This window comes from Dipodomys spectabilis, unplaced genomic scaffold, assembly GCF_019054845.1.
Source record: "Dipodomys spectabilis isolate Male_0828 unplaced genomic scaffold, ASM1905484v1 ptg000250l, whole genome shotgun sequence".
Taxonomy (NCBI): Eukaryota; Metazoa; Chordata; class Mammalia; order Rodentia; family Heteromyidae; genus Dipodomys; species Dipodomys spectabilis.
This window is the reverse complement of record NW_024870927.1, coordinates 1048905-1063208: the sequence shown is the minus strand read 5'-3', so window position 1 is coordinate 1063208 and position 14304 is coordinate 1048905. Positions and strand designations below refer to the sequence as shown.

Sequence of the window (14304 nt, the reverse complement as noted above, 5' to 3'; positions counted from 1 at the left end):
CCTTGCTGTTGTTGATGTGATGAATTATATTAATCGATTTGCATATATTGAACCAGATTTGCATCCCTGAAATGCATCCTGTTTGATTGTGGTGTTAGCCTCTTCTTTATGATCAACCTCTAGACTTATCTCTGCATTTTTTCTGTAAGCCAATGGTCGAGTCAACTATTTGAGTCACCTTTTCTGAACAATCCTACATCTTCTGTTGAATTCTGCAGTCTCTTTGAACATTAAAGAGAATTAGTCAAGCATACCTAGCAGTAACTTAAGCATATTTCAATCTTGGTAACTCTGAGAGAATGTGACCATAAGTTTCTTTAGCTGCTTTATAGCTCCTCTCTCTATTGGTGAATGGAAAAAAAAGAAATTTGCAAAATAAAATTTCCTGGACATTAAGAGAAGACTCTCCATGGGGAAGTTTATTTGTCAAACACATTTTCACAGTAGAGAGGTTATATAGACAATATCAAAACATTTCTCAAACATAATACCTTTTGATCTTCCCTAAAGCAAATCAGCCCACCTCTTAAAAGCCACCCCTGATCCCTGTGCCCTTGCCTGCTTGGCTGGCCTCCCTTATTTTCTGATCTCACAAGAAGGCACCTGCCACCAGGCTTAGCACTGACTCTTCCTTCTGTGTGGAAATTTCATCCCTGGATATTTGCCATCTCACTCCTCACCTCCTTCATTTTTTCAGGGAAGTTTATGACTAACCTATTGCTTCCTCCTTCTACATCCATGCTGCTGGGCAATTCACCTCACCTTGCTCTCCTTTACTTTCTCATTTAACAATGATCAATTGTCCTGGATCTGCCTCCACCACAAGATGTAAGTTCCACAAAGTAAGATCTGTGCCGGTGCTATTCACAGAAACAGTCCAGAATCCAGAATACTACCTCACTGTCATAGAGGTTCAATGTCTTTTGGATGGATGCATGAAGAGCACCTAAGGCAAACTAAGCTGTGTCTAGGACCACAGGGGAAGGCAGAGCTTGTGGCACAAGGGTGACAGAGGTAAGAATGAGTACTAGAAACTTCTTTACTACTTCTTACAGATTCAGGTTATTTCTCCAAGCAGAAGAAAAATGCACAGAAAGAAAAGGGCTACAAAAGAGAAAAGGAGGGAGTAAGAGAAGATGAAAAGGAGAATGACCTTAAACTTCCTAGCTAAGCTGGGAGCAGACTTTTACATTCTCCTTTTCTCCTTTTCCCTTGCTGAAATTGAAACCAACTGAAAGACATTGTTAAGGCCCAATAAAGCTGCATGATTTAAACAGATACTACTAATTGTCAGCAAGTAACAAGGACTTGCTGGGGCACCATAACCTGTCTTCCAGTTGTTTGCATAGTAAAACCACTCCATCATCTCTGCTTCCAGCCCATTGGCAAAGACAGACTTGACTGTTTTTCCTCCTGCACCTTGTATAATTTTTCTCAGTAGCACAACATTTTAGTGTGTTGTAGAAAGAGAATTCTCATGCATATTTTTAAATGAGAAGGCCAATTACATTGTTACCACAAATGCAAATTCAATACTAATTAATCTGCAAAATTCTGTTTATTAATGGCTGATTTAAGCAATTAGCTGTGCTAATTGCTGAAGAAAAAGATGGTAAAGGTGACTCTTGAATTGAATTCCATGTAGTGTTTCTCATTATTTGCACCAATGGCTAAATACAATACTTGGATGGAAATCTCCAAAGATTGGCCTCCTTGGGACAATATTTCATTACTGAGTCATAGAAGAAAGATATATGTTTTTTCTCTGAAACATCTTTTTATTAAACAGCAAAGCAGAAATGCAACACAATTTTAAATTTTTGTAAAATTAGGTCACAACAGGGATGCAAAATGTTTGCAGTATGACTATTACATCTTTATATAGTTAAAGTCATTCATCAAATCTTATACTAACACATAAGATTTTCCATGATTAAAGTAGCTAAAATCTAATAACCATAAGCTATATTAATGGATCTCTTTTCCAGTATAATATCTTAATATTACCTCTGATATTGATTCCTTTACCAAATGGAATCTATGAACTAAATTTTTAGAAATTGCTAAAAGAATGACTAAAATTCTACAAACCAATTAGTTGAATTTACAGAAAGAGTGAGATAAAAACACTGAGCTTACCAATTATTATACATATAAAATTGTCTCATTCATGATTCTAATACTAATACACTCTTCAAGGAATTTGGTATCAGTTAATTGACTGGGTACAACAAATAAACATTGCAACCAGACCCTAGAGCTGGTATAGCATAGTATGTGGCGTATGTAAGATCAATCAAACTTAACCCATTTTCACACACACACACACACACACACACATTTCCCAAAAGATCTGTTATGTGCCAGAGACAATACAAATCTGGAGTAGGTTGCTAATTTGTTACAAATTTGAGTAGGTTGCTACTTTTATGAAATTATTTTTTACCTATTTCTATTTATTCCTCCAAGATTTTCTATTTCTAATTGATACATAACCAAAACTCTTATCTTTTCAGATACCAACTGGGTTATTTGGTGCAAAAGAAAGTTGTTTTTTTGTTTTTAAACAAATCTCAATTTGATAATTTAGTTTCAAATTAAATCCCTCTTTACAGACCAAATCTCTTTTCACATGGTTAAAACGAAACCATCAGTCCTATCTTATTACTAGAAAGCAAAACTGACAAACTTTAGGCAAGGTTTTGGTTAACTTCAGGATTTACAGATTAGGTTACTGTCAGGTGATTACTACTCAAAGTACTTTTACAAATGTGAAACTATCTTGACTTAGGAGAAGGGAAATAGGGAGGATGAGGCAGATGGAGGAGAGGCACACAATGACAGATGGGTACATACATAAAACTGTATTCAGTACATGATTTTGGTAACATTTTCATAACATGGTTATTTTCTTGTATATTTTACTAAGTAAGCACGTAGTAAAAGACATTGCTAAGCTTGTATATCAAGGCAAATTCAATAAAACATTCATTCTCAAGTTTCATAAATATATGCAATTCTAATTATAAAGTCTCTACAATACATCTGCACATTTTCTTGGACTAACATAATACACAGGCTCATGGAAGTCTCTGGTTAAGTAGTTAATTTTGCCTAGATTTGACATTATTTTCATAAATATTCAATGAAGCTACAAACAAAGGTACTGTAACTTTTGGAATCTACCCAAGTTTTAAAAGGGGGGGGGGAGAAATGGAGGGGAGGGGAGGAAGGGAAGGAGAGAAGGAAAGCAAGAAAGAGAGGGAGAGAGAAAGAAGCAGCAATTCTGTAAATGAGAAGTGAACTCAATCCCTTACTTTCTTTTGCTTTTTGTGTCGGTTGTTTGGAAAATACTAGAAACAGTCATGAGGTTTTCTATATATTGTCCAAGAACTTGCTTTTCAGATTTTAGCTTCAGGCTTTCTTCCTTAACTGCATCTACTCTTGCTGAGAGATCTTCAAGTTGTGTTGGAGTTCCAACACTTGATTAATAAGTCATGTTTCTTCCTCCAGTTCCACCTGATTTTCAGCATCAACATCCATGTCAACATTCATCGTCCTGGGCACAGAACTGCACCTCAGACAGAAAAATCCTGATGAAAGGTTATCAGAGGCACCAGGAGAGGCAGGATCCCAAGATCATGCTTCGAGCCAGGACTCCAGCACTGACTGAAACCGCAAAAGATATGTTTTGAATATTTCCAACAACCAACAAAACATTATACTGAATTTAAATTTTCCCATTTCTTTTATAGTAATAACCTTATGGTTTATTTATTAAATGTGTAATGTCACAATATCTTGTGGCAGTGTTTTATGAGTTCATCTTAAGTAATGAATCACTAAAAGAAATCAATGAAGCATAGAATCAAGGGATGGGAATGTGGCTCAGTGGTAGAGGGTTTGCTTCACATGCATGAAGCTCTGGGTTCCATTCCTCAGTACCACATAAACAGAAAAAACTAGGAGTGGTGCTGTGGCTCAAGTGGTAGAGCACTAGCCTAGAGCTGAAGAGCTGAGATACAGTACCCAGGCCCGGAGTTCAAGCCCCACACAGTCAAAAAAAAAAATCAATGGAACAAAAAAGTTTCTTATAAAAAATAACAAATGGAGAGAAAAAATTCAAAATTAATATAATTAGATTTTATAAATAGGACACAACAACAAAACCCAGTTTTTTCCCAAGATTCTTACAGTATACCTCAAACACCTATATTTTAATTCAAAACCTGAAGAAATGGATAATTTCTAGATGCGTATAGCCCACAAAAATTGACCCAAGAGAATATAAAATATATAAGCAGATTTATAACAAACAATACAATTAAAGAGGGTTACAAAGAAAAAAGCAACTAAGATTTTGTTGTTGAGGGATTTAATTTTTTGAGTTCCAGGTATATTTTAGATATGAGACCCTTGTCTGTTGTATGGGCTAGTGAAGATCTTCTCCCAATCCATGGGTTTTCTATTGTTCTTACTAGCTATGTCCTTTGCCATGCAGAAGCTCTGCAATATCATGCAGTCACATTTGCCCAACCATTCTTTCATTTGTTGTGCTTCTGGGTCTCTATTAAGAAAATTTTGGCCTGTGAAAAGGAGACCTAGGATTTCTCCTATTCCATCCTGTAATGCTTTCAGAGTGTTTGCATTGACACCGAGGTGTTTGATCCATTTGGAGTTGATTCTGGTACAGGGTGATATATAAAGAAACAACTGCCCAATAAATAAGTGGGCTAAAGACTTAAAGAGAAACTTCTCTGAAGAGGAAAGAAGGATGGCCAATAGACACATGAAGAAATGCTCAACCTCCCTAGCCATAAAAGAAATGCAAATCAAAACAACATTGAGATACCACTTCACCCCAATTAGAATGGCTATGATCAAGAACTGTAATAATGACAGATGCTGGACGAGATGTGGACAGAAGGGAACCTTACTGCATTGTTGGTGGGAGTGTAAACTTGTTCAACCACTTTGAAAAGTAGTATGGAGTTTCCTCACAAGACTGCACATAGATCTCCCCTATGACACAGCAATCCCACTTTTGGGCATTTACCCAAATGATCACAAACAAGACTATACTAAAGCTACCAGCACAACTATGTTTATTGAAGCATTATTTAACCATAGCTAAGATATGGAACCAACCCAGATGCCCCTCAGTAGATGAACGGATCAAGAAAATGTGGTGTGCATACACAATGGAATTCTATGCCTCCATCAGAAAGAATGACATTGCCCCATTTGTTAGGAAATGGAAAGACTTGGAAAAATTAAGTAAGCCAGGCCCAAAGAAACATAGGTCCCATAGTTTCCCTTATTTGCAATAGCTAGTATATGTCTGAGACAAGCAGAAATGGTCAGATAAGTTGATGTTAGGCAAAATGAACCCCAAGATAAAGATTCAGATTTTTTTTTCTGGGCTGGGAAGGTGGCTCAGTGGTAGAGTGCTTGCCTTGCATGCCTGAGGCCCTGGGTTCCATTCCTCAGCACCACATAAGCAAAAAGAAAAAAGCCCGAAGTGGCACTGTGGCTCAAGTGGTAGAGCGCTAGCCTTGAGCTGAAGAGCTGAGGGACAGCACTCAGGCCCAGAGTTCAGGCCCCATGACCGGACCCCCCCCCCAAATGTTTGTTTCTTTCTTGTCATTGTTTCTAACATATTTATAAGATGATTTCTTTGTTGCTTTGTATGTCCCTCCCCCACGGTATAACCCCTGTTTTCACTGCATTTGATGTTGGTATAATTTGTGGAGGGGAAGGGAAAAAAAATTGTTTAAATAGGGATACAAGTGGGACCCATTGCAACAATGAGATGTACAAGATGTTATGTCAAAAAATGAACTTTACAACTTTGGTGGGGGGAGGGGGAAAAGGGAGAGGGGGAGGGGGAGATGGGAAGGGATGGGAAGGGGAAACAAAGGAGGAGGCAACAATGCTTGATAAGAAATGTACTCATTACCTTGCCCATGTAATTGTAACACTTCTGTATAGTATTTTCACAACAAGAGAAAATAATAAAAGAAAGCAACTAAACACATGAATTTATGGCTGAATTCTACCAGATCTTTTAAAAAAGAATCATTACCAATGTTCTTCACACTATTCCATGTATAGAAAGGGGACTTTTAGTAACAGACTCATTCTATGAAACCAGTATTAGCTGATACCAAAACCAGATAAGGCCACAATAAAACAAGTAGTGATAGTAAAGAACAAGAAAAAGGAAAAAGAAATTACATTTCAATTTCCATGATAAACATAGATGGAAAAATGTTCAATGAAACACTTGTAAGCAGAATTCATCAGCATGTTAAAAAGATCACACAAAATGATCGATCTGATATCATTTAGGAATGTGGGGATGGTTCAACATTTAGAAATCAATAGCTATAATACATAAAAAAAACCAGAATAAAGGACAAAAATCACAGGAATATCTCAATAGATTAGATCATAGCCTTTGGAAAAATTCATCATTCTTTCATGATAAAAGCCCACAACATGCGCTGGGAAGGTGGCTCAGTGGAACAGTGCTTGCCTTGCATGCATGAGGCCCTAGGTTTGGTTCCTCAGTACCACATAAGCAAAAAAAAAGCCAAAGTGGTGCTATAGCTCAAGTGGTAGAGTGCTAGCCTTGAGCTAAAGAGCTAAGGGACAGCACCCAGGCCCTGAATTCAGGTCCCACGGCCACCAAAAAAAAAAAAAAAAGCCCAGAACAAACTAGACTAGAATCAATGAATTCAATATAGTAAAAACTATATATGAAAACATCATACAAATACTGTTTGGGAAAAACTTGTATTTCCTTTTGAGTCAAGAATACAGGGTATCTACTTTATCTACTCAATGAAATTATTCAATGTAATACCAGAATTCTCAAATGAAATAAATAAAAGCAATAAAAATAGAAAGGGAAAAAGCAAAATTATCCCTATTTGATTAAATGACCCTGTACTAAAAGACCATAAAGATTTCATCAAAAAATTCAAGTAGCGAGGTATAAAATCAACATAAAAGACTAATAGATTTTCTAAATACCAATAATGATCAGAATGAGAAACAAAACAGGAAATAATTCTATTCATGATAGCCTCAAAATTAATTACCCAGAAATAAACCAAAGTTTATTACAACTCCTACTATGTTCATGGACTAGCAGAATTAATATCACAAAAATGGATATACTGTTGACAAAATCTATAAATACAATGCAATCACCATTAGTTTTCACATAAATAGAAATTAACCTAAAATGAATTGGAAGCAGAAGATACTCCCCCCCATCATTAGCCAAAGCAATTCTGAGCAAAGAGTAATGTTTGAGCTATCACTATTGACCTGAAATTATACTCCAATGCCACAGTAACAAAAACAGCAATCCTGGGGTTTGAATTTACCACAGCACCACTTCTGGCTTTTTGGTCATTAACTGAGATTCCTGCCAGGCTGGTGTCAAACTGTGATCTTAGATCTTAGCCTCCTGGGTAGCTAGGATTACAGACATGAGCTTCAGGTGCCTGGTGACGTTATTATAAAGAAATAAATATCTTGCTGAGTGCTGGTAGGAAGAAAGCTGAGCAAATGCAGTCACTGTATTCACTATATATTATGTAAAAAATAATTTGTGGTAGTGATAGGAGGGGAAAAAACTGGGGAAAACAAAGGAAAGGGTAAAATTGCCCAAGGACCTTTGCATTCACAACTAACACCAGGTAGTTCTTGCCAGTCATCTCCTATTATCCTTCACATGGGAGTGTGGCAAGCAAATGGGCTTGATGGTCAACATCTGTGGTGTGTGTGTGTGTGTGTGTGTGTGTGTGTGTGTGTGTGTGTGTGTGTGTGTGTGTGTGTGTTCTGGGGCTTGAACTCAGGGCCAAGGTGCTGCCCCTCAAGCTTTTATGCTCTACCTCTTGAGCCACAGCTCCACTTACAGTTTTTTGGAAGTCAACTGGAGATAAGTGTCTCAGACACTTTCCTGCCTGGGCTTGCTCTGAATTGAAATCCTCAAACCTCAGCCTTCTGAGGAGCTACGATTACAGGTGGGAGCCACTGCTGAAGGGGTACATCTTTCTATACAGACCAATCCAGACAGCTCTATCAGAAGCTCACAGAAATCTATGAGACTGGGTCTACAAAAGCCCTGTGATCACTTTGAAACTCTTAGGCCAAGCTGGTCCCTAGGCTTCTTTTCTTCAAGGCTAGCACTCTACCACTTGAGCCACAGCATTTCTTCCGGCTTGTTCTGAGTATGGGGTTCTGAGGAATCCAGCCCAAGACATCATGTGTGCTAGGCAAGCACTCTACCACTAAGCCACACTCCAAGCCAAGTCATCGCCTTTTTATTTTTTTCCAGGTTTTTCTCTTTTCTTAGATTGCTGAATTTGTTACAGCCTTTGCTGGTTAGTCCTCAATCACCTCCTCCCCTCCCACTCATGTATCTAAGCATCCTCACAAGAACTGGCCTAGATGGCCCTGTTCTGCCCACTTGTTCATGGTCAGCCTTGCCCACTGCCAAGTCAGTGGACTGGGTGACAGTGTGGGCGGGTACTTGGCGCTCATTACATATCTGATGGCCAGATCTTTAAAAACACAAAGGCAGACCCCCAGTTTCCTTTTCACAGCTGACATCGTCCCAGCGACTCAGATCAGTCTACCTTTTATAAAATTAAATTTTTTTATTGTAAAGATACTGTCCAGAGGGTTACAGCTACGTGAGGAAGATAATGAGTTTTTAAACCATCTAGTAGGTCAAGGAACCAGAGCCCAGCTGCTTCCATCTGAAGAGGATGCGCGACCTGGAAATATATCCGGCCACACCCACCACCCCTGTAGGGAGAAGTACTCGCAGGGCAGTGGGAGTGTTGCTTCCGCAGCCTGGGCGGCTGAGGCAGCTGTGGTGCTGGCCCAGTGCACGGTGCTCCCCAAGTGAAGGCCTACAGGAGCGAGGTAGGTCCCAGGGTGGGTGCAGGTAGCCTTGATCGCTGGGAAGGAAAAGGAGGAAAAAGGCAGCCCAAGGCTGGGCGGTGCCGAGTGCCATCTGCGAACTTTGGGTTTGTTTACTCCAGACTTCCTGTCTGGTTTTTACTTTCGTATCTGATTTGAGATGTGGGAAAAAGCACAGCACATCTGCCCACCAGGAGACATCCAGGTACTTAGAAGGAAGGCGGTGCTTAGCAGCACTGATCCTGGTAGGGGCTGTGTCCAGCTACATGTGGGCACCAGGTGAGACTCGGAGTGTGGGCATGGCTACCTTCACAGGTCGTCCCTATGGTTACCAGTGTAGAACAAAATACTTGAGAGCACTTCCTGGCTACATTCCCTTTGAGAGGATGAGATAGGGCCTGTGATATGTTTAGTATATCCTTTTAATTAGATTGGCCCTTGCAATGAGAGACCCAACGCGTATTGGTTCCTTAAAAGTGTAGAAATGTACTCATTATCTTGCTCATGTAGGGCCACCACTACAAATAGAAAACAAAACCCTAAAAAACTGTTCTGACAAAAATGTTTTCAGATGGAATGATTCTCTGGAAGAGTTTTAGTAGGAAGTTCTTAGTAAATATTTTAAAGAGGAAATAGATTACAAACCTTCTCAAAATGAAAAACTTGCTCAGTAAAAGACCCTGGGAAAACAGGGAAAAGATAAACTATAAACTAGTATTTGCAAGCCACATAGTAGAGGAGTTAAATCTCCAATATACAGTGTTCTCAAATCTCTGTAGTACTTAACAAGAAAACCCAAACCAGAATGATTGGATAATGACCAAAAGATACAAATAAAGTTTCACTAAATAGTATACTCAGTAAATAAGCACATAAAAAGATGCCTTGGTCCCAGCCCTTAGAGAAAAGCAATTTAAAAGGCACCATGAGGTACCACTACATTAACCTATCTGAATGACTCAATCAAAATAGTGACAACACAGGTTGATCAGAATTCAGGGGAACATGATTACTCATACATTGCCACTAGGAAAGTAAAATTATATTCTACTTGGGAAAAGAATATAACAGTGTCTTTTTTTTTTTTTGGCCAGTCCTGGGGCTTGAACTCAGTACCTGGGCACTGTCCCTGAGCTTCTTTTTTGCTCAAGGCTAGTGTTCTACCACTTGAACCACAGTATGACTTCCACCTTTTGCTATGTATGTGGTATTGAGGAATTGAACCCAGGGCTTCATGCTGCTAGGTGAGCACTCTACCACTAAGCCACTTGCCCAATGAACAGTATCATTTAAAACTGATTAGGCATTTTTCCCAGAGAAAGCTTTTTTCCCATAAACACCTGTACATAAGCTTTCTGAATCATTTTATTCCTGTGATAGTCATAAAATACATTTATACCATAGACAATTACTCAGAAATATTTTAAAAATTCTTAATACAACAAAAGTTGGTCTGGAATGACTTATGCTGTGTAAAAATTTCTTAACAAGTAATCAGTATGTAATTCCATCTATACTTCTTGAAGTGACAAAGTTTCAGAGGAATATGAGTAGTTGCTTGCTAGGGGTTAGAAGAAGTGTGGGAAGTAGCTGGGATAAAAGAAGGGATAGAGTAGAAATCTATGTGATTAAATTGTATGGCATGTAGCTTGCAGTGATGGTCATGATAATCTATGCCTTTGGGTCCCTATAAATAGTTCCTCTCTCTGCAGTTTCAGCCACCTGCTAATTAGAAATACTTGGAAAAAATTTCATATGTACTCAACTTGTACAGAGGTTTGTATGTGTTTGTGTATGTGTGTGTTCTCCAAATAATATAAACATATGCCTAGCAATTACACTGTATTATGCATTATAAATAGTATAGAGAGAACTAAACTATATGAAAGAACTCAACACTGGTTGCTTACATCTAAAATCTTAGCCACTCTGGAGACATAGTGGAAGTGTTGATGTGTGAGGCTGACTGAGGCAAAAATGTCTTGAGCCCTTATGTTTTCTTCCTTCTGTTTTTTCTTTTCTATTTTGGTCTAAGACCAGGACTTGTACTCAGTACCTATTGATTTCACTCATTGGCTGGCACTCTACCAACTGAGCCATGCCTCCAACCTCTTGAGAGCCTATCTCAAACAGAACTAACAGAGAGGACTGGAGTGTAGTTCAAGTAGTAGAACACCAGCTCAGCAAGGATGAGGCCAGAGCTTACACCCCAGAACCACCACCCTCACCAAAAAACTGTATGAAGGATGTACATAGGTTATATGCAAATATGACTTATATAATCAGAGGGTCCTAGAAGCAGTTTCCTGCAGATACCAAGACATGACTGTATTTGGGATAAAATTTTATCTAATTAATGTACACAGTAATGAGTTCATGTACAACTGTTGAAATCTGAAGATTGGTGGATTCTGCCACAATGAATTATGCTTCAGTTATGCAAGTTGTTACTAAGAGAACCTGGGGGAAGATCTGTGAGATCTTGTCTGTATTAATTTACTAATGTTCCTGCCTGTGACTCTTTGAAAGTATCAAAAGATTTAAACTAATAATTTATGCCAGAAAAGCTGACATCAATCACTTTTTTTCCCTTGGGCTTTTCTTTGACTACGTGATTTGCTAATCATGTCAGATAAAGTTGATCCTGAGACTCCAGTTATAACTGATAAGCAAGCCCTGTCCTTGAATATGAAACCTGTGAGTCAGTGGAGAATTCTGATTCTGTGAAGAATTCTGAGTCTGTTGACCAACATGCCACCAAGAGAGTCAATGGGAACCTATAGTGTACACTCAGAAAAGACCAGATGTTGAGTCTTTCAGGGACCCTGAGACTTCAGAAGTTCTCCCTGTTCAGGTAGCACAGACTGCCACTGACTTGAATCTAAAATACTGAGATTTAAAATATTGGGGTTAACCTGGTACCCCAGGTTCACACTTGTAATCCTAGCTACTGAGGGTGCTTAGGTCCAGATTAATTGCAGATTCCATCTCCAACCAAATGCCAGCAAAATACCAGACTAGAGGTATGGCTGAAGTGGTAAGTGCCAGTCATGAGCAAGCAAGCCAAATATGTGTGAGGCCCTCATACAGTGGGAAAAAAAGTTGGGGTTAAGAGCTCATTGCTAATATAGGATTGCACTTCTTTCTTGTTTTCACAACCATAGATAATATTTTCTCAGTTCTATAAATGCCTTCATCAGTAATTACCTTTGCTGCATGGTGCTTATATAATGAAAACATGCAATTGTTAGTCAAGCTGTATATTAAGCAAATCCTATTAGGTTTCCCATACTTTGGCTAATAATTAGATAACTTATGTATATTATATTCTGGCTCTCTAATTTTTCACACTTTGTTGTGCCTTTCTCCCTCCCCCCCCCCCTCCCCCCCCCCCGCTATTTACTGGGACAATAGGAAACTATTTCCAAAGATGTACTCCAGATCAGATGGGGATTTTGGAGCAGCTGGGGCAAGCTCTTGCTCTCCTTAGCCTCAGCTAGAGTAGCCACTGTGGGTAAGGTCATCAGGCATTTCATTACTGTCTTTGTGCATTTTACAGATTTGTGTTACAAAGAACTTTGTTAATAATTCCCCCTTCCACATTTATTCAAGGGATTTATTGTTTGAAGACAAATATGGTGAGCTGATGGACACTGCGACTAGAATTGGTAGCATTTTCTTACTAGAATGAAGTCTAGGAAATGATATAAATGTCTGGGGGTTTTTTTGTTTGTTTGTTTGTTTGGTCATGGGGCCTGAACTCTGAGTCTCTCAGCTCTTCAGCTCAAGGCTAGTAGCACTCTATCACTTAAGCCACAGCACCACTTCCGGCTTTTTCTGCTTATGTGGTGCTGAGGAATCGAACCCAGGGCCTCATGCATGCAAGGCAAGCAGTCTATCACAGAGCCACCTTCCCAGCCCAAATGTCTGTTTTTTAGTGATGATATATCTTTTTTTAAATAATGATATATTAAGGAAATAGTCCCAAGGATTAATTGTCCTAATTGTTAAAAAATAACATGTTTTATAGCTATCATTATTTTAGACATACACAATTTGAAGTTTCATTTTTGAAATTTAATTCATTTAGTTTGGATAACAAAGAGCAATGAATTGTGATTTTTTTTCTCTAGGAAAAGATATTTCAAATGTCATTGAAAAGGCAGAGACTTCCCTTGGGTTCCTAGTCCCAGTGAAATTTCAGCCAAAGTCAAGCATGCTGGAAGTCAGTATATGGAAACATTAAATCCTGGAATACTTTGGTTTCAATGGCTATCTATTGACCATACCATACTAAAGACATCCAGACATACTAGAGCTGTGGTGTAGTATGTTGCAAATCCAGCTGCCAGTTAGGGATCTGTGTCTTGTAACTGTTCATGTCTCTATTCTGCATCTGATTTAATTTCAAAGGACTGGAACAACCAAGATTCAAAACATTATAAGGGAATACTTCTCAAAACTTTATACTAATAAGTTTGAGAACTTGACAGAAATGGACCTTTTCCTTGCAAATATTGACATGCCAAAACTAAACCAAGATGAGTTAAACCAGCATAACAGGCCCATATCAAGCGTTGAAATAGAAACAGCAATAAGAGACCTTCCAGCTAAGAAAAGTCCAGGACCAGATGGTTTTACAGCGGAATTCTACAAGGCCATCAAAGCATAGCTCACACCAATACTCCTCCAACTCTTCAATGAAATTGAAAGAGAATGTTCACGACCCAACATATTCTATGAAGCCATCATAACCCTCATCCCAAAACCAGGCAGGGACTCATCAAAGAAAGAGAACTATAGACCCATTTCTTTGATGAACATTGATGCAAAACTTCTCAACAAAATATTGGCCAACCGACTTCAACAATTCATCCAAAAAATCGTACACCATGATCAAACAGGATTCATTTCAGGGATGCAAAGCTGGTTTAATATACGCAAATCAATTAATATTATTCATCACATCAACAGGAGCAAGAATAAGAACCACATGGTTATCTCAATAGATGCAGAAAAATCATTCGACAAGATCCAACACCCCTTTATGATGAAGGTTTTGGAAAAATTAGGAATCCATGGAACATTCCTCAATACAATAAAGGCTGTATATGACAAACCTACAGCCAGCATTATACTTAATGGTGAAAAACTAAAGCCATTTCCTCTTAACTCAGGAACAAGACAAGGATGTCCACTCTCTCCACTTCTCTTCAATCTAGTATTAGAATGCCTAGCTACAGCAATAAGATAAGATGCAGACATAAAGGGGATCCAAATAGGGAAAGAAGAAATAAAACTCTCCCTCTTTGCAGACGACATGATCTTGTATTTAAAGAATCCCATAGACTCCACTCCCAA

At 38.6% G+C, this 14304-nt stretch overlaps 1 protein-coding gene across 1 annotated transcript; it reads right to left on the bottom strand.

The window, feature by feature from the left end:
* Positions 1-3313: 3313 nt before the first annotated feature.
* On the bottom strand, positions 3314-13339 carry LOC122124863 (short coiled-coil protein B-like). Its single transcript, XM_042699457.1, has 2 exons — positions 13318-13339; positions 3314-3456 (listed from the first exon to the last, which is right to left on the bottom strand). The coding sequence occupies exons 1-2, from the start codon at positions 13337-13339 to the stop codon at positions 3314-3316; spliced, it is 165 nt and encodes a 54-aa protein (XP_042555391.1).
* Between the last annotated feature and the right edge of the window lie 965 nt (positions 13340-14304).